The sequence below is a fragment of the Perca fluviatilis genome, chromosome 20 (assembly GCF_010015445.1).
Source record: "Perca fluviatilis chromosome 20, GENO_Pfluv_1.0, whole genome shotgun sequence".
Lineage (NCBI taxonomy): Eukaryota > Metazoa > Chordata > Actinopteri > Perciformes > Percidae > Perca > Perca fluviatilis.
In genome coordinates, this window is record NC_053131.1 from 11,623,768 (window position 1) to 11,649,399 (window position 25,632).

The 25,632-nt window shown below is 40.0% G+C and overlaps 2 protein-coding genes across 18 annotated transcripts in view; both read right to left on the reverse strand.

Moving 5' to 3' along the window:
* The window catches only part of sash1b (SAM and SH3 domain containing 1b), a 61,899-nt gene extending 43,084 nt beyond the window's left edge, over positions 1-18,815 (reverse strand). Inside the window, exons 1-2 of one of the 2 annotated variants that reach the window (XM_039786517.1) lie at positions 18,712-18,783; positions 17,495-17,969 (exon numbers count right to left, since the gene is read on the reverse strand). In XM_039786517.1, coding sequence (XP_039642451.1) covers positions 17,495-17,956 — 462 coding nt within the window. In that variant the 5' untranslated portion in view covers positions 17,957-17,969; positions 18,712-18,783. Of the gene's footprint in view, positions 1-17,494; positions 17,970-18,711 lie in introns of both variants that reach the window. The other variant, XM_039786518.1, reaches the window with a different exon arrangement.
* An 837-nt stretch (positions 18,816-19,652) lies between these two features.
* stxbp5b (syntaxin binding protein 5b (tomosyn)) overlaps positions 19,653-25,632 on the reverse strand; it is a 39,350-nt gene continuing 33,370 nt past the window's right edge. For all 16 annotated transcript variants that reach the window (XM_039785679.1, XM_039785678.1, XM_039785676.1 and 13 more), the window contains 4 exons: positions 25,158-25,323; positions 24,399-24,510; positions 23,276-23,496; positions 19,653-23,146 (listed from right to left, as the gene is read on the reverse strand). In XM_039785679.1, the coding sequence (XP_039641613.1) occupies positions 23,105-23,146; positions 23,276-23,496; positions 24,399-24,510; positions 25,158-25,323 (541 nt within the window). In that variant the 3' untranslated portion in view covers positions 19,653-23,104. The remainder of the gene's footprint in view (positions 23,147-23,275; positions 23,497-24,398; positions 24,511-25,157; positions 25,324-25,632) is intronic.

The window sequence follows — 25,632 nt, forward strand, 5'->3', positions numbered from 1 at the left end:
GTCCTTGGGAAGAACTCTTTTGTAAACATGCTCAATCTGATAAGTCATGTCTACGGCAGGTCTATAGCTCAACGCTGTCATACCTGTAGGGCTAAAGGATCTGTCCTTGTAATGGTATCTTAGAAATAACAAAATACAGCTAATTGCTATTGCAATCTATTCAAATCAAATTCAAAGTCACTGCTATCTGCTCACATGTACATCTAAATTAAACCATGCAAGTGACCTTTTAAGCCACCAATATTTTAATCTTTTACATAGCATTGACAGTCAGTAACCCCCAACACACTGTACAGTGTCCCACTGAAGGATTAAAGACTCAAGCATACCAATAGCAACGACCATTTCACTAAGCGCTCCCAACAAAGACTTTACAATAAACAGTCAGACATAAGAATGTAAGCAAAAGAGAATAGCACTATGAAACCCCCCAGCCCGCCATGACTACACAATCCAACAGGCACCACAGAAGAGAAACCACCACCAACTTTGCTAGTTCTCAAAAAAAGCACAGAGGAAACTGACCAAGCCTCAGCAGTGTCCTGTACAGCTATAAAAAGTGACAATCAATATTTTACAACAAGCATTACTTGTTATGCGTATATGCATAGCCTCACAGAGTGCAACAATTTAGTTTGACCTGATTCTCTCAGTTGATACCAAACACCCACCCTACATACTCTTACAGCACTATCGCATTCCCTTGGCTTCCCATGGTTCACCATAGGGATACGTCAATGTATATGACCGTACACAAACGATTACACCAAAGATCCCTGCTCGCTTCCATCTACTTTCCCAGGAGACACGGCCCTGCTCCTCAGAAGCTTTTTTTCTTGATTTTGGAATCTTGAAACACAGAAAAGTAATGCCTTTTTGATGAAGGGCAGTGGAGGTGAAACATAACACACTATGTAGTCTGAACATGTCATGTGTGGCACATAACAGCACTTTTCTGTAACCTCAATTTGACATTTCTTTTATTCTTAAAGTGGACATATGCTTTTCCATATTTTCAGGCATTTCTACAATGTTGTAATGTCGGATTTTCATGTTAAACATGGCCAAAACAATAATAAATGAGGTAAACGTATTTTAGACAAATCCCTGTGAGCTAAAACGTTTTAAACTGTTTTTTTTATATTGAGTGTTACGCAACACTTAGCTGGCATTCTATGATTGGTCATCTGCTCCAGGTAGGGAGGACTCAAGTCTTTTTTTTTTAAGCCACTGAGGTGTTAACATTGTCGCATGTAGCTACATGCTAACGGCAGTAAAATGTGTCATCTTGGCTGCCAATATTATTAAATTCTCATTCACATTACTCCTGAAACATTTTCAGTTACGTAGTATTTGGTTTAAAAGCCTTAATCTGCAATTTTTGACTGTGGAAAGTGCTGCTATACTCTATTAGTATCCACTGCTAACTATAGTAGCTACATGCTAACGGCAGTAAACAATGTCATCTGGACTGCCAATGTTGTTAAATTCTTCCCAATTTCAGGTTGAGTTACTGCTGAAACATGCCAGATTGGGTAGTATTTGGTTCAGAAGCCTTTATCGGAGTTTTTTAACGCTAGAAAGTAGGGATGTTAACCGATGACCGTTTGACCGGTGGTTGACCGTTTCAACGTTAACCGGTCAAAGTTATTGTTAGTCGGTAAAAAAAAAAAAAGTGATCTCTAAATTAGGCAATTATAGATATTGGAATAAACGCTACTACAGTTAGCCATCTCATTCCAATATTTTTTTTTCTGTGAAGTGAAATAATCCCTCACGTAAAATTTGTCATAATCGCCTGTTTTGTAAACCAATAAAAACATTTGGCGCGAGCACTACACTCAAACTAAAGCGGCGTCTCTTCGGAGCTGTCATTTTCTCAAATGAGCCGCGGCAATGTTTCTAATGAGCTTCTAACGCTAGACAAACGACTATTTTAAACGCGATCACCTGGCTTGTACCCAAACTATTTCGAAACTAAGGAGCCATTTGTCCTCCGATTACATACAAGCTCCTCTGCGCCGCATTTGCGGGACTTGTTTCGTGCTGTAGGGGATTTAAAAAACGTGATGTGAGTGGAGGGGCGGTGCTGGGGCAGTGTGTGTGTGCGTGTGTGTGTGTGTGTGTGTGTGTGTGTGTGTGTGTGTGTGTGTGTGTGTGAGAGAGAGAGAGATGCGACAGAGTTGATAAATTGCAAGCGCGGCTCGAAATGGCTGTTATTTCAAATAGCGTAGCATATTTTAGACTAAACGGTTAACCGGTTTCAACCGGTTAATGAGGCTCGGTGACCGGTCAAGAACATTTTTAGTTTTCGCCATCCCTACTAGAAAGTGCTGCTTCGTTTCTCTACAATCTAACGTTAGCATACTGCTAACTATTAAGTAGCTGCATGCTAATGCCAGATAGCTGTAATCTTGGCGGCCAATGCTGGTCATTTCTCCCCAATTTCGGGGTCACATTACTGCCGAAGATAACCTGTTGTGTAGTATTTGGTTTAGAAGCTATATACTCAGTTGCAGTAGCTCCAGCTGCTACTAGTGAAACAAAACTGGAGCGCAGCGGAGATTCCAGGTAACATGCTGGCCAATCAGAGCAGACTGGGCTTTTCAAGAGGCGGGCTTAAAGACACCGGCGCTCCAGCAGAGCATCTCATTCAGAGGGTAAATACAGGTGCAGCAGCCAAGGGCAGTATGAGAAAGATAAAGTGTTTTTTGAACATTAAAGCATGTAAACATGTCCTAGTACAAACACAAAATACAAGTATGAACCTGAAAAGGCTATACAATAGTCCCCTTTAACTTAACCCAAGTAGGTGCTCTCAGCCACTGCTGCCCCAGTTAAAAATACACCACAACATTTAGATTTATCCAATTAACAATGTAAAGTGCATCGGCCCCTTGCAGCAAGTGCGGAGTACACAGCAGATGGTAGTTTCCAAGGTTTAAAATGTCCACTAAATTAAAACTGAATTGGTCTGAGTGGTCGGTTTGATTTTTTAATGGTTGTGTGATCCGGCAGCCTTGAGTCAGTGGATCAATTGTTCCCTGAAAGGTGCAAGGCAGTCCATGATTTCCGATGCTTAAGCATTGATGCAATCAGTCTAGTGGATATCACTTGCATTTCCTACTTTCAGAATATTACTGGGTTTTTAGGCTTGTTTGCTGGCTCAGGTTTCCAACATACAGGTCCATAAAGAGAGGAGGGTTGGGTAAAAGACGTGTAGTACAAAGAGACTCTACTCACATTTACAAAAAAAACAATTCTTCAGAAAATACAATCTTTACAACAGAGGCCATATGGCACCAGGATTTAGCACAAACTATTATATTGTCTGAAAAAACATTTCATAATTTAAATAATCTGAACACTTATTATAGTTGCAGATGTCTCCCTTTTTTTGCTCACTTTAAACTATATTAAAAAAATACTGATCTAAACTAATCTTAAAACACATTTCAGTGACTTGACAGTAAGAATAATTTAGCAGCCATATTTCCTATATCTTTCATGAGGAGTGAAAACGACTAACCGTTCACATAGGCTTATAATAATCCACTCAGACTGAAAAAAGGAGGCTAATGGGCGAACCGGAGGCAAAACAAACAAACACACCGTAACTGCTTCATTTAACTTGGATTTCTTGTGTGAGGGAATACATTATGTATGCAGACAGTGTGACATCGAGCATATTACATATTCTACGGAATCAAAGGATAATGGGGATGAATTTAGGAACCGCATCCTCTTAATTTCACATGGCAGTGAATACAGAAAAATTACATATTCTATGCAAATGGATCACAGCTCAGCTTACAGTTTGTTTTGGTTAAATCTATGCAATAGTGTCAGTTGATTTGTCATATGAAATTTATAAGGGGGGGGGGGAGGGGTTTAAGCCACTGTGGAGAGGAAGAGGAGTGGAAAAGTGGGTCATAATCTGAAGATACTGTATTCACTACACTGCAGGAGTGTGATCCTTGGATTTTTCCTACAGTAAATACACGACCATAGCCTCCCTTAAAGGTCAGGCACAACGTTGTTTTTGCAGTATGAAGGTTCGCTCGCATGGGCAGACCTTGCACTGATCCAACTAATGCTACACAGCTGGATGGAGACCAAGCCGTGAACCCCTGCACTGCAGACTACCAGTGGATGGAGGGAGCAGCATCTGTGACTTTGTTCTCAATGGGACGCAATCCCCAACCTCTACAAATACCACCACATCACTGCTCAACATTAACATATCTAAAAAATTAGAACAAAATAAAAAGAAAAGAAAATGAAAAAGAAATGCAATATATAAACACTAAATTTCCTACATTTAAAAATAGGTTTGCATTAACAATACAAGCAAATATGACAATGTCAGTAAAAGCATGCCTGAAAAAAATGTTTTAAGAAGTGATTTATAAATCACTGATTGAGTCATGCTAAGTTAAGGCTGCGGTAGTAAAGACATTGACAGATGACACCCAATCGTATTCTAGACTTCAGTCTTTTTCTTCACTTCCGATGCTCTTTGTTTTGATTTGTTCTAAGTTTTAATTGTATTCATTTATCACTGGATACCAATCTATCCCACTGTACAAACGTGCTGAGCAGAAAAAGATCAACTCTGTCTGTCTGAATTAGATGGATAGATTGTCATGTCATGGCACATTGCACAAGTAACAGTGGCGCAAGTCTAATCCCTTGGCCCTTCAGGACCAAAACGTCAAGCAGATGGATTAGAAGCCTGAGATTTACTGTAAGCCACATATTACCCATATCAGAAATATTTGCACAATACGTACTGTAGCATGAGCATAAAGAAACTCAATGCTTGATAATAAATTGAATGAGTCTACTGAATGTGCATTCAACCAGCATTTGACCACATTCGTAAGAGTGCAGTCTTGACGTTTCTCTCTGTACATCTCTTCTTTTTTTTTACCCTGGTCAGGTAGTATATGAATGTCCTTTAATGGTCAATTAAGTTAATAACAATGCCTGTGCGCACCAAAGCAAAGTAGTGTTTGACCTGCATTGAAAACAAGGGTCTACTAAGAATGCTGACCTACTAAGATTAACCACAGATGTGGGTTTAACCCACAGCACTATGTTGGTTTGTCTTTACAATCCTACACAGGGCTCCAGTGAGAAGATGCCAAAATCTGCCAAATCTTTTCTAGACTTGCAATGCCTGGTAATATTTCATACTTTTCTTACGGTTGCATGGCATCAGTGGGTATAGTCAGTGCAAAATGAATTTGCTGGTGACTGGGTTGGCTTTTACCCAGTATCGATTCTGCTTCTTGGTCCGGTTCTTAAATCAATTCCTGATTAATTTTCTGGGTGGAAAAAAAAGTAGGCCTGCTGTACACGTTTTTAGCGTCACTGGAACAGTTTTAGTATCCGAGTCTGAACACAGCACAGAGAGAGAAGGATTTTTTATCATCAAGGACAGTGTTACTGTACAATTATCTGGTTTATCAGTTAAGTGTATGAACTACATTGCAGATTGATATCTGCACTAAAAGTGACAAACAGAGTGACGATTCATATAAACGGGTCCAGCGTGGGTTAAATGTGCATCAGCAGCTTTGAGTTATATAAGTCTGGTGTATGAAATGCCTATCTTCACTGTGCTGCATTTCTATAAAAACATCTGTCGCCTGTCTAGCAGACATACTAGACTACAACTATGTGACAAATAAATGTATATTTATTTGATTCTCCATCACACACAAACAAGCGGCTCTGTCTCACATGTGGCGCAAAGGAATTTCATTCATTGCACAGAGGGTTACAGTCAAAACTGAAAGGTAACAGAAATTTTGCTGATCCTGGACCGCCTCGACTCCCCACCAGATCAGCAAGCTTTCTGTATCTGTCCTCACACAGGTTAGACCCAGCACTGCCCACCAACCCGCTGTGAGATAGATAGATAAACATACATACATACATACATACATACATACATACAAATGACAAAAGAAAGTGTTTTGGTGATACAGCCGACTGCCGGACATCTGCAGAGATTGACAGGTCTACTACTGTGTAGTTTTCTTTTCATCCTATTGCATTTTAAATGAGCTGCTGATGGAAAAAAGTATTTGAATGGAAAGCTCTAATTACTAGGCAAAATCAATACTGTGTTCTGTGTTGTACAAAATTGATGCTCTCTTTGAAGATAATCTGGGGCAGTATAGTGGGTGTGGTAGAGTTAAAGGAACACGCCAACTTATTGGAAATTTAGCTTATTCACCGTAACCCCCAGAGTAAGACAAGTCGATACATACCCTTCTCTTCATCTCGCTGCGTATAGCCGCTGCCGACGGCTCCAGACATTAAGCCCAGCACAGATCCTGCAGGTAACTGGTTCCAACTAGCCTACTGCTCCAAATTGTGAGATAGTGAAAATAACGCCAACATGTTCCTATTTAGATGTTGTGATGTGTAGAGTCACAGCGTGTACAAAACGAACACGAGACACAGCCATCTTCTAACCGAAAACAAACCGGGAACTATATTCTCAGACAGGCTTGCTGCGAGCATATCACTCCGCCAAGTACTATATTCTTCCCGCCTGAGAATATAGTTCCCGGTTTGTTTACGGATAGAAGACGGCTGTGTCTCATGTTACGTTGTTTTTTGTACACGCTGTGACTCTACAAATCACAACATGTAAATAGGAACATGTTGGCGTTATTTTGTCACTTATTCGGAGCAGTAGGATTACTGGAACCATTCACCTGCCTGTTCTGTGCTGGCCTGATGCCGCTGGAGCCGTCAGACAGCGTTACAGCACGCACTGAGGTGAGAAGGGTATGTATCGACTTGTCGTACTTTGGGTTACGGTGAATAAGCTAAATTCCCAATAAGTCGGCGTGCTCCTTTGATTCTAAATTCAATAGCTCAACAGCTGCACACTGTATTAAAAGATAGCACTGCACTGGAGACAAACATAATTAACAGCCAAAGTATTATAATAATAATAATAATAATAATAATAATAATAATAATAATAATAATGTACCAGTTTCAGAAAGCAAAATCAACTTAAGCTACATGATCCTACCAAGAATTTCATTCACTGTCTTCCTATGGTATTGGTCATGCAGAATGGACCAATGCCACATCCTTTTTATGATGCCTTTGCTTAATGCATTGAATTACAGTGAGTCACATTATTAATACGTGCCATGTGGAATTAGCACCAATGAGAGAGTCTGAGCATGCAAACAAATTACAAGCTGCAATCCTACATGACCTATATTGGAAAAGAAAACAGGATTAATAGATTGCAATATCTCTAATAATGGATGAAAAAAGCAAAGTCCCCTATAGTGTCATGTAAAAATGTGTTTCACACATACAAGTCATTATTGATTGTTATCCTGACAACCTAGTTAGGCTAAGGTTGGCCTTCGTGTTGGTTTAATGAACATTGACAAAGCGTTTAGTATCTAGAAGCAGATGTTAAAAGTATTTAGAGTCTGATAATTCAACTATAAAGAAATGACTCAGTTTTGGCTGTTAATGTTAAGTCCTTTCATCAATATATACATTTACTAACATGACCCAAAAAAAAAAAAAAAAAATCATTTTACATTTCCATTTGAACATTTTTACAATGCAAAATTAAAATAGTGTGGATAAATTACATATGAATGAATTTGGTTTTATAAACTAAAACCCTTGGGTCTTAAATTGGTAGAAATTACAACAAACCTTTATAATGTACCAATACTTTGTATCCAATCATGCCTGTCGCATAAATAAATAACAAAAGAAACATAACTGCATTAGAGTAATGGTGCCTCTCTTTGAAAAATAATCCACCTCTAGCAACTAAAGTTCCTCTGCTTGACTGACTGAAAATACTTGCTAACCCTGCTGAAATGGCCCATCGTGCACATGCAGTAAAAATAGCCCAGAGAGAGCAATGTCAGACCCTTGTAATGGAACGTGATCAAGGGTTATTTAGTGTGGCTCAATGACCTCCAAGAGCCTGGTGGTGACGCAACTCTCAATGCCAGAGAGAAGGGTTAGGGTTAGGGCCAAAAACATCTTTACACAGATCCATGCCAGGTCAAGGGCAAAGCTTTACATTTATCAAGTCAAAGGATGAATGTCCTTTTTCATTTTTATTATTTCAAATTAACTAAGAGAGATTTAAACAACTTTTAAATTAAGGCATTTGTTTCTGCTCCACTTATTCTTGTGGGACTTGGATGATGTGCAGGTAAGAAAAATAAACCTGACATTTTCTACACATCAGTTTTTTTTCCTTGTAAATAATAATTTTCTTTTTTTAAATTATTGCTTTAAGAGCATCAAAATTGATTACACTCGCATCACCAAAGGACAACCATAGGACTGACTTTCAATACTAAATGTAACTTTAATAAACAAATGATATGTGCGCACAGACATTTCAATTCCACTGCTTTGCTACAGACTTAATGTAGTTTAGTTGTGGATATGGAGTACATGACATATTCACGGGTCTCTGGGAAATGAGGTGTCTACCTTTTTATTTTATCTATCAAATTATCTGAAAACATCTGTAAATACTGTCAAGTTTCCTGAGATGTGTTATTATATATATATATATATATATACAAATACCAGAAAGAACAATTAATCCTTCAGTGCTTATGATTTTGAAAGATTTAAATCAAACTTCCTCTCTCAACTCAACTGCCTCCTGCATGGGTCTGCCGCAAAGCAAAAGACTACCGCAGAGCGATTTAAATTCAGAGAGTGCTACATAGTTTCAAAGACCTACTTGGCATTGTAATACAATAGCTGAAGCAACACAGAGGTAAAGGCTGGAGACAGAGGAGTGTTTCTACAGCTAGGGGGTGCTTACAACTACACATAATACAGTACTTTACACTCAAAGAATAAGTACAAATAAAACTTACATATTGTTAAGTCCAAAATAAGCATGTAAATTGTGTGTGATGCACTCTTGGTTTCTTTAGGCAAAGCCCCTCCAGATGCTCCACTGAATAATTTCTACTTGAATGCAACACAAGGACAGAGGGCCATTTTAAAATGAACTGAATAGACAGAGAAGAACAATGAGCTACTAGCTACATATCTCCTGAACCTCCAGTCCACAAACTACATTCACAAATATAGGTCAGTGATTATGCTCCGCTTAGCACAGGGCTTTGCATTATACATAGCAACGTGTTCCCTGTGTGAACAACATATACATCTCTGATATCACTCAGTGATGTAATGTGGAGTGGCTGAATATGTGCTGGTACATTGACAACTGTCCTTGCACAGTTCTGTTGAGGAGAGGAACAGACTCCTGCATGAGTAACAAAACGGATTTATCGAATCTTAAACTGTAAGTGGCAAGCGTGTTCGTGGCATGTTAAGCGTTTGAGTGCTCTGTGCCCCCCTCAGCACCATAAGTTCAATAACCCAGCAATATTCCTGTAATGGTCCACTGTTTCGCCTTAATCTATACTGACATTACATAAATAAAGTCCATAAATACGTATTCCCTACAGTACACTGCATGATAAGGAAGAGGATGGTGGTAATACATTCATCACAATGTAACACAACCAAATGTTAATATAGGATTTATGCACTCAGCCTAACATACAGCACTGTGTGCTAGGCTTTTGCGGTTTGTATAAAACCAGTGTTCCTTCCTACTGGCTCATGAAGATATAAAACATAACTGAGTATAGTGGAGATCACTCAGCTCACAATCCCAGAACTTGGATCATAACCTGAACATTTTGAAACACCGACATTAGGAGTCACCAGCGTATCAAGTTTTCCTGATATTGGGATTTTTTGGCAAAAGCAGCTGGTAAACAACACCTTTTCGTCAGGTGCTTTCGAGAGCAACCCCAAACATATTAAGTACAGTTATCTAGCCTTTGTTTTCAACAGCTATATTTATTCTGAAGGAAATAAGCGGGCAGCAGTGTTGTAGTACTCCAGATTGGGCTTGGTCTCGAGACCCAGACTGATCTCATGAAGTGGCGTATGTATGACACGCCAATTTGTATGCCATTATTGGCGTGTTATCAAGATGCATACTCATACTTTTTAGCGTGTTTATCAATGCCATTTGGCCTCCATTGACTTACATTACCTGACAATTGTGTGTAAATTGACGCTGTAGTATGAAAATGAAAGGGCGAAAATCCACATAGGGAGGTTAGTCAGGGTGGAGGATGGTTAAAACACAGGACTTTCACCCAGGAGAGCGGGGATCATGTCCCACGTGTGATGTTTCCTTTCCACGTTTGTTCTTTCCCTACACCCAACCCAGTTCTTCTTTTCCTAAACCCAACCCACGTGGTGTGTCACGTTTCCTAAACCCTAATCCCAACCGGTTCTTCTTTTCCTAAACCCAACCCGCGTGTGACGTTTCCTAAACCCAACTGTAGCCTCGTGATAACACGTAGCCTCGCGATTACCCGCCACGTGGCTTTAGAAAATGGCGTGTATGTTTACGCGAAGTCATGATATCACGGTGCGAGACCGGTCTCAAGGCCACTTTCTGAAGGTCTCGTCTCGGAATCGACCGCACTTAACTCGGTCACAGGATTTTATTTCAAGACCGGTCAAGACCACAACTGCCTTTTGATTATTTTATCAAGGCATTTGTCATGATACACCTATGGCAAAAAAAGAGGTGAATGAAGAAGAATCTTAATTGGTTTTCTGTGAGTGTTTTTTAAATGGGAATGTGGATCTTTCAGATCAATTTGAGTGCCTATGGTAAGCATTTTCCACATTTTACCGTGTCATTCAGTGTGGGACTCGCACCAGTTTGGTATTGGTCTTGTCTCGGTCTCGATCCACTCTGGTCTTGGTGATGGCATGGTCTTGGTTTAGGTGGTCTTGACTACAAAAGTGGTGGGCAGCCTGATCATGGCCATGGCCAATACCAGAGGGGTTTAATAAGATCCAACAGCACTTATATCAGTGGATCAGATCATTGATAATGCTAATTAAACTGATGTAGGGACAGGGAAAACATGGAAACTCCACACAGAAAGGTCTCAGCTGACCTCAAACACATGCAAGAACTTGTTGCTGTGAGTAGGGCTGGGTACCGAACGTCGATACTTTTATGGCACCAAATCCAATTCTATGAGTATCGAAAAATTATTCATCTTTCGGTGCCAAATTTCGCTTCCAAAAAGCGTCTGAGTGCGTAAGTGCAAGCTTATCTGTCCTCTCTGCATATTGACACAGAGCAGAGCTCCGACACACACACACACACACACACACACACACACACACACACACACACACACACACACACACACACACACACACACACACACACACACACCACACACACACACACACACACACACACACACACACACACACACACACACACACACACACACACACACGGTTGGTTTCAAGTGTGGTTACAGTTTTTCTAATCTTCACGCAGACAGCGTTTGCCGTGATATGATATTAATGGCGAGCCGAAAGCGGTCGCGGTGCGGTGCGGTTGACATTACACTTCCTCTTAGACAAGCACGCACGACGGTGGTGGTTTCTCTGCCCTGATGAACGCAGTTTTACTATTGTAAAGATATAGTGTTTTTCACTGTTTTTTATAGCTGTGTACATAACCTCAGATATCTTACCTGGACATATTGGTATCTTTGCTCTTTTACCTGTTTCTCTCAAACAGTACAGCGTAGAATTGTTTCATTCTTATTTGATGTATAAATACCATATATGTTCACTAACTAGTCTAAAACAAAACACCTGCTTAGGCTTTCAGCTAAAATTGCAATCAGCAGTGTTTGATAGGCACCAGACTGAAATCTATTCTGTTTTGAATGTGTGGTTAACAGTTTTGACATAAGTGTGTTAGCATTTGAACAAAGTGCTGTAAATCTACAGTGTTGTGCACGTTGTGGTTAAAGTCATGGGATAAGTGTGTAGAGTTTTGAAAACTGCGTTCAAGCAATGAAAAACGAACTAGAGTTTGGTCCACATGAACTGCTGCTGTGCAGACTGAGTTTTGCACATGTGACTCCAGTTGTGCCCACTGTCGTTCAGCATTCGAAAAAAACTGTAATAATGTTACTCTGAGTGAGCAGTTTTACCAGAATTTTTTTATTTTGATAACTGTTTTGATTCACAATTAAGGTGGAAAATAAAAGCTTTGTGTTTAATGTATTTTTGTTGATGTTGAAATGGATTTTAGAACATATGGGATCGTAAAAAGTATCGTTAGGAACCGGCATCGAAACTGAGGTATCGGAATTGGCACCGGTTCGAAAGATTTTGAACGATGCCCAGCCCTAGCTGTGAGGCTACAGTTCTAACTAAATGCTCACCTAAGAAACAGGTTTTCAAGCCTTGCTTTAAAAGAGACAATGCAAGCAGCCCTAAAGGAAACAGAATAAAAACTGATCTATTTAGGTTATCAACCATTAAACCACAAAACCACTTCTCTCATTTATCAACAGGTCCCCCTCCACACAATGTTGCACCAGTAAAATCGGTTTTGGTGTTTTAAAACCAACTTTGTTCAGCAAAAAACTATTCCATTCAATCTCCATTTAATAGTGACAAAGGCAGAGACAGCTGTCAGCTGCTGCAGAGCTTGTATTTTGCCAAGCTCTATTCAGATTGGCCTTTCTTCGGTCCAAAGGGGCCTGCTGGTTTAGCTTGTCCTCCGATCCTCTGGCAGAGCAACACAAGGAAATCTTCTGAACAACTAAGATTTGTCCCCCATTCTGAGGATGTTTTTCAGGCTGGGCGGGCACTGCAATGAGGCCTTCTGGGGATTTGAAGCCCATTGTTAAGCTAACCGCTAACTCAGTTAAGTTAACCGCTTGAAAAGGAATCCTTCCCAACACGGTCTGTGTGTGATTAATAATATAAAGTATGCTTTGCTGTCAAATGACAAAGCTAATCATTTGATGCACTTTTTGAAAGCTTGTTAACCATCTTCATGGGGTTTTGCTGAAGTTAACAACTACATTTGAAATGCACCAAAGGCAAGATTTTTGTATTTTAGACTTTATCATGAGAAGAGGCTGCAGCACAGAGAAGCATCCCTTTCCCACCAACTGAAAATACTAATGTCAGGTACGGACACTTATGCACAGACAGGACATCTTCCTAGAGAAGGTTTGGCATTTATCCTTTAAGATATAGAACATATTTAAATCAGGTTGGCCAACATGAGTATTAGTATTAGGCTCATACTAATACTCATGAAAATAATAATAATAATAATAATAATAATAATAATAATAATAATAGAGTAGGCCTATTAGTGTTTTACAAGTATTAGGCTACATTATTTGTACTTGTAATAACATTTTGAAGCTGCAAACAAGTGAAGCACCTTACTGTAGAACAATTTTGTGTAGTCAATAATTTATGCCAAATATGAATGTCAATGCATGTTGTGCAATTATTGAAATCTACCTTGGAACTCTGGTTATTCCTACAACATGACCAGGTCAATCTAGGTCTGTGTGAACACAAAACAATAGCAAACACTAGACTGTAAATGTGACGACAAGACTTTCACAGCTCAACTGAAACCTCATCTGGCTGTGAAATGTTTATTTCTTGGGTTTGGCTTTGGGTTCTACCTTTGGGAGAGACAAGTTCATGTCTTGGGAATTTCTGTTTTAGGTTGGATTTTGCTTTTCCAAGCTGCCCTTGTGGAACCTCTATTTTGTGAAAATCCTTGATACACTTTCAGCAAAACACTTGTTGTAGAGTAGTGCCAGTGTTTAGGTCACTTACAACTCAGCCAGCTTTTATCGAATTACCTTTTTTCCTTTGTCAAAGTCACTAATAGATGCTGCGGGCCTCTGTGAACTATTCATACATGCACAATTGTTACATGCATGCAGAAAAGTCCATTGCCCACCGATTGCACTACCAAACCCGGACTGAGAGGCAGAGGCATTCCTGAATTGCAGACAGAATGGGGCCTGAGGACACACCATACTGTTTTCGATCTCACCTATTAAACACAAACAAGGCCATTGTGAGTTAGCCTGGTCCTACCAGACTCTCGTACATTTCATTTGTACAGAGAGTCTGGCCACTCTCCATTGACAAGTGTTAACTTCCTTGAAAGCGGATACTCTGTTGAAGTTTAAAACTATTGGATCTGCCCAGAGTCACTCTGTATCTGCCATAACCAATCGCTAACGTTTGGTCGTGACGTCGGCTTAGCATCGCTAGCGTTCGCCTTAGCCAACTCCTTCACCACTAACGGAGCGAGCTGGAAAATCTAACTTTTCCTGAACCCTGTGGGGAGGAGGGCCACCAAGAGCATGGCCACCAACAAAACTCAGCAAAGATTGTTCTTGCTCGGGCTTTAATTTCTGGATATACGGCAGCGTTGCCACAACGGACCGAATGGCTTTGCTCGCATCTTTCTCCGCCGCCATTACAGAACTACAACTCAAACTAGCGCACAACCTCAACGTCATCGTTCTCAGCCACTCCCTCTGTGGAAGTACGTAGGAGGGCGGAGCCAGGCTAATTGTGACTTACACAAGTGTACAAAAAGTGATGGTAAAGCAATTGGCACTATAGGGTACTATTAAAGAGTGTATAGGGTTTTGGATTTTTAGAAGTTGCTCATTTTTCTAGGCAAGCCAGAGTTTTCCATTCATTTCGGTGTGGTATGAAAACCAAACTTGTTGAAATTCAACACTTGCTTGTAGTACGTATAGATGGATTTGTTTTTACGCTACAGTAGTGTGTGGTAATATCCACTTACATCTTTAATACACTTTAAAAACAGCAGAAAAAGACAATGAATGGTTTAGTGAATAATATTACAATAACCAAAATCCCAGACAATATCTAATTCAATATTTTTCAATAGTATCAAATCTCAACATTTATATAATATTGTTATTATACTGATATTTGGTCAAGCTCTGCACAAATGTAGGCAAAGAGCATGGCAAAGAGGCATAGCTGGGAGTGCCAGACATCCTGTGTGCCTGAAGCTGCTGTATGCTATTCCTGTTGAGAAAATGGGCCATACTGGCCTACATACCTGCATTCTGCAATGGTTTAATGGACTGAACTTGATGAACCTGAAAGGCCAAACTGCTCCAAAATGCTGGTATCACACAGAGCCAACCAGTCTCACCTGATTGTCTTAAATCAACTCTTTGCTGATGAGCGGCTCCAAATCAAGCCGATATTCACAGAGTTAATTAATTGAATAATCATGCATGTAATCATAATGCAAGAACTGAGGAGGATCAACTGGGCCAATTTTAATGAGCCAAAAAAGGTTGGCCTATTTCCTACTGAAATGTAGCAGGAGGACATAATACTCAAAATATTAACCACACAGTGTAAGGCTGGAGGAAGTTAAACAGAAATGATTTGTTAGTGACGGTCATTTATTACTTTTTTAGCAGCTCCATCGACTAACTAGCAGAGCATAAGCGTAGCTACTATCCCATCCACTACTGTAAAATCTCGGTAAGTATATTTCATGTTTTGCCCTGTGAATGAACTTAAAACCCCCAAGATGACTGTGCCGACTACAGAGCTGGTGATGCTTCTATGTCTAAAGAATTAAAGAAACTTTTCTAGGTGAATCTAACTGTGCCACTATTGGCTGTAACTTACAAAAAGGTTGGAAGTGAATCACAAAGTGCCTTTGCACTTAGTAGTTTAGCCTCTGAATCTTTCATGAACAGTATGCTTGTACTGTAGCTGTTAAACTGGCCAGAACCACACAGTGCTGTTAGAACAGTGCAACTATTTCAAATATAATGGCACCACAGAGGTGAAACAAATCTTTCCAATTAGATAATAAATGACAATGCAGAAGACATTGCACAATTTTCCACATGGATACAAAAGACTGCAAAATGGGAAGGCTTGTGTAAAGGCCCTCTAGTAAATCTGACTTCTCTATGATGTTATGAAACAATGATCAGCTCAATCAGGAAAGCTGCAGCTGTCTCTCAGACCACATTCATTCATTGTTGATGAGCAGCGTTTTCAAATTTGTATCTGCCGAGGAAAGGCAAAACCAAGAGTGTAAATGTCCATTAAAAGAATAAGTTCTCTCTTGGCTAAGCACCACTGCTGAGAAGAAAAACGGCGCCGCAGGTCTTAAAGCGTAAATATATTCTAGGACAGTGTTTAACAGTGCTGCTTAGCAGGGATTCATTCTGACAGTCTGTTAAAATACAGCTGAAACAGACTCACCAGTGTGTAATGTATTGTATAGTGGTAAACATCAGTTTTTAAATCAAATCCAGAATCCATCAATCACACCTTCCACTGATCACGGCAGATTGTTGAAAATAAGCCAAATGTGTCACTCAGCTTTTTATCTGGCTGGCCTCAGACCATTCACTGAGTGTATTATGGATTGAATGGATTTGGTCGACTCGGAGCCAAAGCAGAAAAACTATCCTCTGCAATTACATTAACGTACAGTCTCTGCAGTCCACACAGACAATTGTCAGAACACAGAAAATCCCCACAAATGGCATGCTGTCAGTAAATGTATCATATGCCATCAAGGCAGATGATGGCATCCATTGTCCTACACAGTTCATTGGTCATGTGTTAACTGTAAAGTATAAGGCTTATGTTTTGCACTACCATGTTACCATCTGTCACACACACACACACACACACACACACACACACACACACACACACACACACACACACACACACACCAGGAGAAATTGATGTGAGTTACTGTACTATCAGTTGCCACCAGGTAAACATCCCCAGGAGTCTCCTGAAAATTCCTGAGAATAACACTATTGATATTATTTTTTTTTTGCATTTTATATGATTAAATTCTGTGCCGATGTCGATTCAACACCCTACTTTGGAAGTTTAAATAGTGCTATAGTACAGAAACATATTCTCTAAGGAAAGCCATGAGTTGAATGCAACAAGTTCATGCCAATTCTCTGCAAGTTTAATGGCATTCTGGGAATAGTATGTGGGGCAGCTAGTACAGCAAAAAGTAAATAACACTTCAAAACAACAGTTGGAATGCAGCGAATTTCATAAAATGGTAATTAGACTATTTTAATAAAGATGTGTGTACATACAACACAGTGGGAAGCTTTTATCCAGATCAGCTTATTTTTGCTATCATTTCTAATGAGCTGTGAAGAACTGTAAATCTTGTTCCACTCGCATCCACTCACTCTGCAAAAACTTCTTTACACGATGAAGTTAGCGATTCAATGAACTTGGGCCCTAGCACGGAAATGTTTTGATTCATTAAGAGAAAGTGAAGTTTAACACCACCACACTGAATCTTAGTAGACCTTTGCCAGAGAAACCAAAGCATAATTGGAGAATGGTGCTTTGACGTCAGCACCATCAAACTAATTTATCACACTCTTCATCACAAACATAACAGAGTAAGCGTAGTTGATTCCATGAGACAGTACTTGAAGAGCCAGCATTTAGGATCAAGACTTTGTTAAAAAGAGAAGTAAACATTGCCTACCTTATGGGTGTAAGGTGCTTCTCCCAGGTTGATTCCATCTTTTGCAAGTTTATCCCTCAACAGTACCTTGAGCTTCAGTTTGGGATAAGTCACAAAGTCATTACAATCTGTGAATCTCAGGTTATGGTTTCCAGGACAGGAGGCCTCGTGTCTCCCTGTGGTCCTGAATTCATCTTCACTGTTTGAGTGTGCAGAGTGGTTGGAAGCAGAAGGAACCAGAGGCTCTAAGGTGAAGTAGTAGCCAGGTGATTTCCTTTCATCCTCATCTTTTAGCTTGTGCACTGCTGTGAGCAGCCTGTGTCTGTGGTACTTAATGCTGACACCTATGGCGTCGAGGTCTGGCTCCCCAATCTGTTTACAAACTTCCAAGTCATCATAGCCATTGTCAATGAATGACTCCACATACTGGGCCAGATGGAGCTTAGACAGCCACTCGAGGACGAGGTTCGGCCCTTGGGTCATCTTCAAACAGGAGCTACAGGGGTTTTGTGAAGAGGCAATCCACAACTCCGGTCAATGGAACATCCAAAAGTTCAATTCTCCAAATTAAACACATCTATTAGTTGTGGCCGGAGCAATAGAAAACGCTGTGAAAGCATATCTGGAGACAGCAGGGTGGAGGTTTGTTCGAAACACCTTTAACCGTCAGAACTCGAAGCCCTTTCACACTTTCCAAAGCTGGCTGAAACCCGACGAAGTTCTCTTGAGCAAAAAACAGCGAAGACAGGTTCAGGCTCTCTTGTGACCCTGAGTTTTGACATCTCCTGGATGCGTGTAAATTAGCATATGTGAAATCCCCTCGGCAAGAAGGAGCTGGGATTGTTTTTAAGCCAAAAAGACGAAGCGCGTGACGCGAGCACTTAACAATAAACGTTTCTAGCTAACTTCTTACTTTCTGTCGTCGAACGACGCAACCGTAAAGTTACCTGGTGAAAAAAAAACATTTGACCGAATTGACCACATTTCTGTGAAGTTATCCTTTGACAGAGATGGGAAAGGAGCCAGTTGGCGTCCTCTCAGGCTCCATTCATCCTCTTTGTCTCATTCATCGCAACGGTTACAGGGCAAGACGCTCAGGTCCGTCAAACATTCACCCGGAGCAAAAAATGAAAAGGTCGACGCTAAAGCCAGAGCGATAACTATTATTAAACCGCTCGTAGAAAAGAAAACATTCAAAAGTATCTACGCCTCTTCAGAATTCACTTGTTGTGGCTTACTTTGTGCTCCTGGCTCGCAGCGTATTCAACTTTGCCGTCCCTCCGCTCCATGCTCCGGTTTTGTGACTGTGACGAAGATGCTCAGCCTCGGCTTCTGTGTCACACTGCTGGAGGTTTTTACTCCGGTGGACGACGGGAGTTCAGCGAGCACTGGCGCCACCTGCAGGGGCGTCTGGGAAATGTAGGACACATGAATAAAATGAAATGAAAAAATAATATATAAATACATAAAATAAACAATTAAATCACTGATAGAAACACATGAAAATGTAAAAAAATAACACAAAAGTAAACAAAAAAAACAAGAAAATACCTGTATTATTTTTAGCAGTATTTTATTTTAACAGTCCTTACCAGTAGTTGCACACCATAACTACATACATGACACTGACACAGTAATATTAGGAAAAAGGGGGCCAAATATTGGCACTAAAGTAATAATGGACTGACGCCGATATTGCTTTTAAAAGCTTATGGTATACCAGTGTATAGGTCCATCTCGAATCAAAACAAGTAAAAAGAAAAACACTAGAAAAATACCATGACATTTCAGGCTACAATACAGGATGAAGACATCACATTAATAATACATTTTAGAGAAGATGTATCTCCCACAACTTAAACATTGGCTGCAAAAATGTCTATGTAAAAAATGACAAAGATGAATTTGCGCCACTTTGTTTAGATGCATGGTCTCTTCACTCTAAATGATAAATACATAATTATTATTGTGCATTCAGTTATTCGTGGTCTAAATCAGGGAGACACCAGGCTGTTTCTCAGGGTGACCAAGGCAGTGTTGGACCCTGCTTGAGGGTTCTTGAGCAAGACATTTAAATCTATCGCTTACACCTCTGACCTGAGATGGGACATTCATTTCTAAATTAAGTCAGTGAGCAAAAATGGTACAACGTGAAACAGAAAACACAAGACAAAACATGTTATGATTGATTTTACATTTATTTTTCCATTGCACAATAATATCTATATATAATGTATCTACAGTCTAAATTGTTTGTGGCAGCAGATTAAGTCAGACATCCATGTGAAATTTGTTTTAATAAAACTGTACAAAAATTGCCTACTATGAGAAAATACTGCAACTCCACAGATATTCATCCCAGAAGACAGACAGATGGATGGAAGTATGGCCTTGAGTTCTCCTGCACGGTGCTGTGAGCCTAGCTTCGGTTTCTATGCATGTCTACAGTGCAGGGAAAGCAAGAGATTTCATGAAGCAAACAGTAACAGAAACGGATGTACCAATAAAATAAATATAATATCTCACAGTTACACAAATGGCATGAATAAATGAAAATGGGACACCTTCAGATGTGTGATGAGAACTTCAGTTTTGTTCAACATGGTGGTAAATAAAAATGCCCACAACAGACAATCTCTAAGAGGGATAATACATGGTTGTTTCAAGTTTGTAAACACCTAATATCATGCATCCTTCAATGTGCAATAAGAGACCATTTTGACCATATATGTTGCAAACTGAAGCACTTTGAAGTTGAGGCCACACTTTGCAGAAAGACTCAGCGGCCCACCAAGAGGAGATGACCCTCCTGCAGTAGGAAAGCTTGAATCTGAAATGAGCATGTTCAATATATAACCAATACAACCAAGACATGACAAGGTTTATTGTCATGTCTGGATGATGGATAATTATGCACAACCATTGTTTGGACATTAATGTGAGTTATTTGAAAAAAAAATTACATTAAAGGTATTCATTTTTAATAGATTATTGAAATTAAATGTATACATACACATTTGTTTTCAAATATATAAATATATCATAGTATCATTAACCTGACGTGGAAAACAAATCTGAGAGTGAAGCAATCAGCATCATTGGCAAATGACATAGTTATAAGCATAGGTACGGTCATGTTTTGGTCCTTTCAAAAACAAGCAAAACGGGACACGAAAAAATAAAACACATTAAAACCATACAAACAAAATTATTTTTAAGTACAAAAAAAAAAAAAAAAAAAAAGAATAGTGCAAAACCCACATAACTGTTCATTCAGATGGGTTTATCGCAGCAGTACACAGTAGAGTAGATTAAAATCAGCCAGCTTAAAGTGAAGTGTTTTATTCCAAAATGCTGTATATCTATCTTGGAAAAAAACATTTTGAAAATGGATGAAAACTTCTAACAGTTTTACCTCATGCCTGCAACCATTTTCCATCAGTGGTACATGATCTCATTTTGGAATTAAACTCTTCAAATTCACTTTGCCCGTTATCTGAACACATGTACAGCAGTTTGGGTAATGAGGGTGGCATGCCCAGAAGAAGAAGCTAAAGCCAATCCACTCCCCCACTCCCTTCCACCCTCCACACAGCAGACTTCTTGACTTAAAAAGAGTGCTATCCATGGTATCCAGACGGTCTCTTACCATTTAGGAAAAATCAAGACAACTCTGTGAAATTAAGCAACTCTTTGGTGTCGGAAAAGAACATGGCTGCAAGCGTACAGTAGGTCACGTTGCCTGAACCTGCACTGTCAGATTTGTGTCCAGCTGTCCCGTTATTTACAACATTTGGCAGCAATCTGGACTGACAAAGTCTTGTCTCTCTTTTCAAAATAAAAGACCAACAGATAATGCTCCTACATTGACACAAATAGCAGCATATCCTTGCACCTCATGAAAAAGAAACCGAATTACAATAGAATTCTAGTGAACCACATTGAAAAACACTGTCAAGCAAAAACAAAAACCTCAAAAGACCTATTGTAATACACTTTATCTATGCCGTATTATAAATATCGGCGTCCATACACATATTCCTGAATATACGTATGCACGCACACACACACACACACACACACACACACACACACACACACACACACACACACACACACACACACACACGTTAGACTATATGCGTCATGAGGCAAAGGCAGAAGAGAAACTGATTTGAAGTGAATGGTTCAGAGATGACCAATGGCACTGCGTGTTAACGCTCTGTAGTGCTTGGTCATTTCTACTGGCAGCTACCAACACAAAGACAGCGTCACCATTTCCATTGTGCTGTAAGAGACCCATGCTTTTTTCCTTACACATTGAGAGACGAGACACAAATCCGCTATGACAGACCGAATGGCAAAAAGAAATTTGAATAATCGTGTATAGATAGAATCTTTATCACATTAAAAAAAAATTAATTGTAACCAAAATATACATTTATGCTAATAGCATTAAGGACATTCTTTGTCTTGCCCTACAACACATCATCCTTCTCATTCGTGACTTAGCTACAGCCCGTTGAAAGCCAGAAGAATATAGGACCTTCAGGGGTTTTCCAGTGTATCAACTCTTCTCTTTACTGATAGATCAATGTAAACTCTTCATCAGGGGTAAACATTTTCATCACTTTTTTGGGCATTTAATTGACCAAATGAAAAAAAAATTAAAAAAAATTCAATGCACAACATAGAAACTTCTTTTATTTCCTATCCATTATATCTATCCATCTATACGGTTCCAATAAATAGTCTAATTTAAAATAAAACCAAAGTGACTCTCAGAAAACACGCCATTTGTCTTTCTCACTTAAAACAGCTTGGTTGGAAAATCGTGTGAAAAAGAAATTGGCGGTGATGAACTAGTGTACTACCAGCCCTTATTCAGTGAGAGGCAATATATTCATCATCTCCCTGTCTAGTATCTACGGTTCTCAGTGCTTGAAAGGCCCTTTCTTGGATTGACAAAAACAAACTGACAAAAGGACCCTTAAAAAATAATTTAAACCAGAAAAACAAACAGCAACACAAGTCCTTCATTGATTCAATCGTTCCTATAGAAACTTACATCTTCATGGACTTAATTAGATTCGAAGGACTAGTGCTCATCAGACTTTTCTCCTCATTTAAGTCCACTGTGTTTGGCAAACACCATAAAGGGTAGAGAAAGGAAAAAAAGAACAATTGCAATCAGGCCACCACAAGTACATGTTTTGCAGAATTGTCTTTCCTCATTTAGAACAAAACAGCAGTGTGTGTAGATATGAGATATATATGAGTGTGTGACTGATGGATATGAAAGGTCACCTCTCTCCTGTTCTGCGGGCTGATGTTGCAAGAACATTGTCGCTCTAACAAAGGTTAAACGGAAAGAGGGATTCCTAAGAGCTTCTCTTCTTCCATTTCTTTCCATTCTCATTACGATGGGTCGGCCAGTGTCTACTCCGCGGCAGTCCTCTGGTGACTGAGGTAATGCAGAGTGTATATGATATTGTGCTGAGAATAAAAGAATGAGTCTGCTGAGCAGAACCCCATGGAGAGAAATAAAGAAGAGGAGAAGAAGAAGGACCTGCAGCTCCTTCGAGATACTGGTGAGTGTGATAACAGAGTCTGATGCTCCACACGCTGCCATCAGAGCTGGTACCACTTCTTATCTTTGTACTTCAGCATCATCTGAAGAGGGAAAATAGAAAAATTGTCAAAAAAAAAAAGTCAGAAATAAGAACATGGATAAACAAACATGATTACATGTTAACATGAAAAAAAAAGTTTTAAGAGCCCAAAGACATGACAAGTGCATACATCATGAGCATGTTTGGAAAAGGAATCTGCGCTGGCCATCATGGCTGCCGTTCTGTCCTCCAGCTCGCCCAGTTTCTGCCCTCTCTCGTCCAGAGCTATCCGGGCGCGGGCCAGATCTCCCACAACCCCAGACGCTGCACCCTTCATGCCCTCCATGCCTCCTGAGCCAGGGATGTGCTGGGCCAGGCTACGGGAGGCCTTACCAGCACCTGTTTCACCAACTACCAAAGACAAATAGAGAAAGTCTTAACAAATTCCGACATTTATCTTCCCATGTTCAAAGTCAAATCAAATGGCACATTGGTGGTTCAGGAAATTGTCTTTTAGTCTCGCATTGCCAGACCTATCTCCACAGTGCTGTGGAGTAAGGTCTGGCTACAGCACAGATACATTCCACTCTGGGTTGTTTGTATTTCTTTAAACCAATCACAATCGTCTTGGGCGTTCAGGACGCAGCGACGGTGGCTCTACAAAATAGTCTCAGAAAGGAACTTGCTTTTGTGGAACATTTGCACCCCACAAAAGAAAACACCACATACAATATTAAATTAAGTCAACTGTTCACACAATACAGTAACGTGAGCTATTTAAATTAGCTGGATACATGGTTAAACCTCATTTGCTCTTACCAGTGTATCGCCGTGTGTACTTCGTCCATAACAATCCCCCGCCAACGAGTCCCAAAACGTTCCAGTTAGATAGTAAATGACGTAAACATATTCTTTGTAAAGAACCAAGCAGGCCTGCCTTATTGCACAATCCAAATTTCCTCCAAAACTTGCCATTTTCAACGTAAAGCTTGATAGCTCGAAGGTTGTTGTTGTTTCCCGTGTCGAAGGGATTTTTGAACGGCAACACACAGAGAGCGGAAGGTGAGGGACAAAGACTGACATCCGGCTCGTGAGCCCTCGCGCCGAATATCAGGCTGTAATGTAACGTAAAACGTACTGCCGTTGATCCTGACAAATTGTCCTGTACCTAAAAAGTCTCCCACACCATTCCCAAAACACCTCTAACTGGTGGCTTTGGTCAGCCAGTGGCATTAAAAATAAACAGAAGAATTACACAGAATATGTATGATGTAACAAAATCATGATTTGATACTAGGCCATTGTGTACTTACAGAGGTCCTCCCTGTCCAGAGACTGAGCGCCACCCCCAAACAGGCCTTTGAAGAAACCTTTGTTAGGAGCCTCTGGTGTCTCCACAGGGGTAAACAACTCACTGAGCATCTCCTGAGGAAGACATAAACATCAGAACATGTCTATTTCAATCTATATGTACTGTGATCTTTAAAAAAAAAAAAAAAAGTGGCGTGAGAGTACGGTGTGAGTGAGTGTATGAATGTATACTACTATGCGCTAGAAGCACCGGTCCCATTATGTGTATGTGAGGGTATGGTTTGTGGAAGGGTATGGCGTGTGCGTATGAATGTACTGTATACTTCTAGGCACCAGAAAAAGTAGTTCAATTGAAAAGTTGAATAATTCCTTAGACTGCATTATTTGTGTCTCATATAGCTTTCTCACTAACAGTTTGGTCGCCGTAAAGCCCTAAAAAGTCAACAAAAAAGTTCCTTAGCCATCATAGAGTTTAGCAAATCAAAGATTAACAACCTGTTTCACAGCCTGAATACGTAAACTCTCTGGTTCGATGGCAATATCTGAGCCTCAAAGTCGGCAAATCTGCCAAATTGTGCTTTGAGTGTCGCACAACTGCAGTCTGTAAAACAGTTTCCCGTCATTTTGGTTTGGCTCACATCTAAGCGGGCCAAAATCTATTGTGAACATAAATTGATATGCAGGCCGGATCAAAATTTGCAAGGGGCCGGATTTCAGCCGCGGGCCTTGAGTTTAACACGTGGTATAACTCATTCACTAACCTGCCGGTTGTCGCAGGTCTCCTGGCTATAGGTGATCCTCTGGATCTCCGTGGGGGAGGTGAGGTACAGGGCCTGACCCAGGTTGGAGAAGCAGAACGTTCTGGCTATCCGCATGTCTGTCAGCGGCAGGTAGTTCACATCCAGCAGAGGCCGTAGACTGGGTAAACTGGCATGACACAAAAGAACTTCATTTTAGTTATTTACAGTACAATAAAATCAAAGGCAACAGAAAGACGACAAGAAAATAAAATAAAAAGAAAGATTGTGCAGGTGAGATTAAGAAAACCCTTAGGTGCTTATAGAAGGAATCTCACCTGAGGAAAAGAAGAAAAAAAATAGTCCTGAAATCTACAAATTAAACAAGGAAGCATTGAGCTAAAAAACAACAAATGCATAAAATCAATTACAAGAATATAGATAAAATGAGGATGTGTGGATTTGTGTGTGTATGTGTGAGTGGTTATTAAAGACAGAT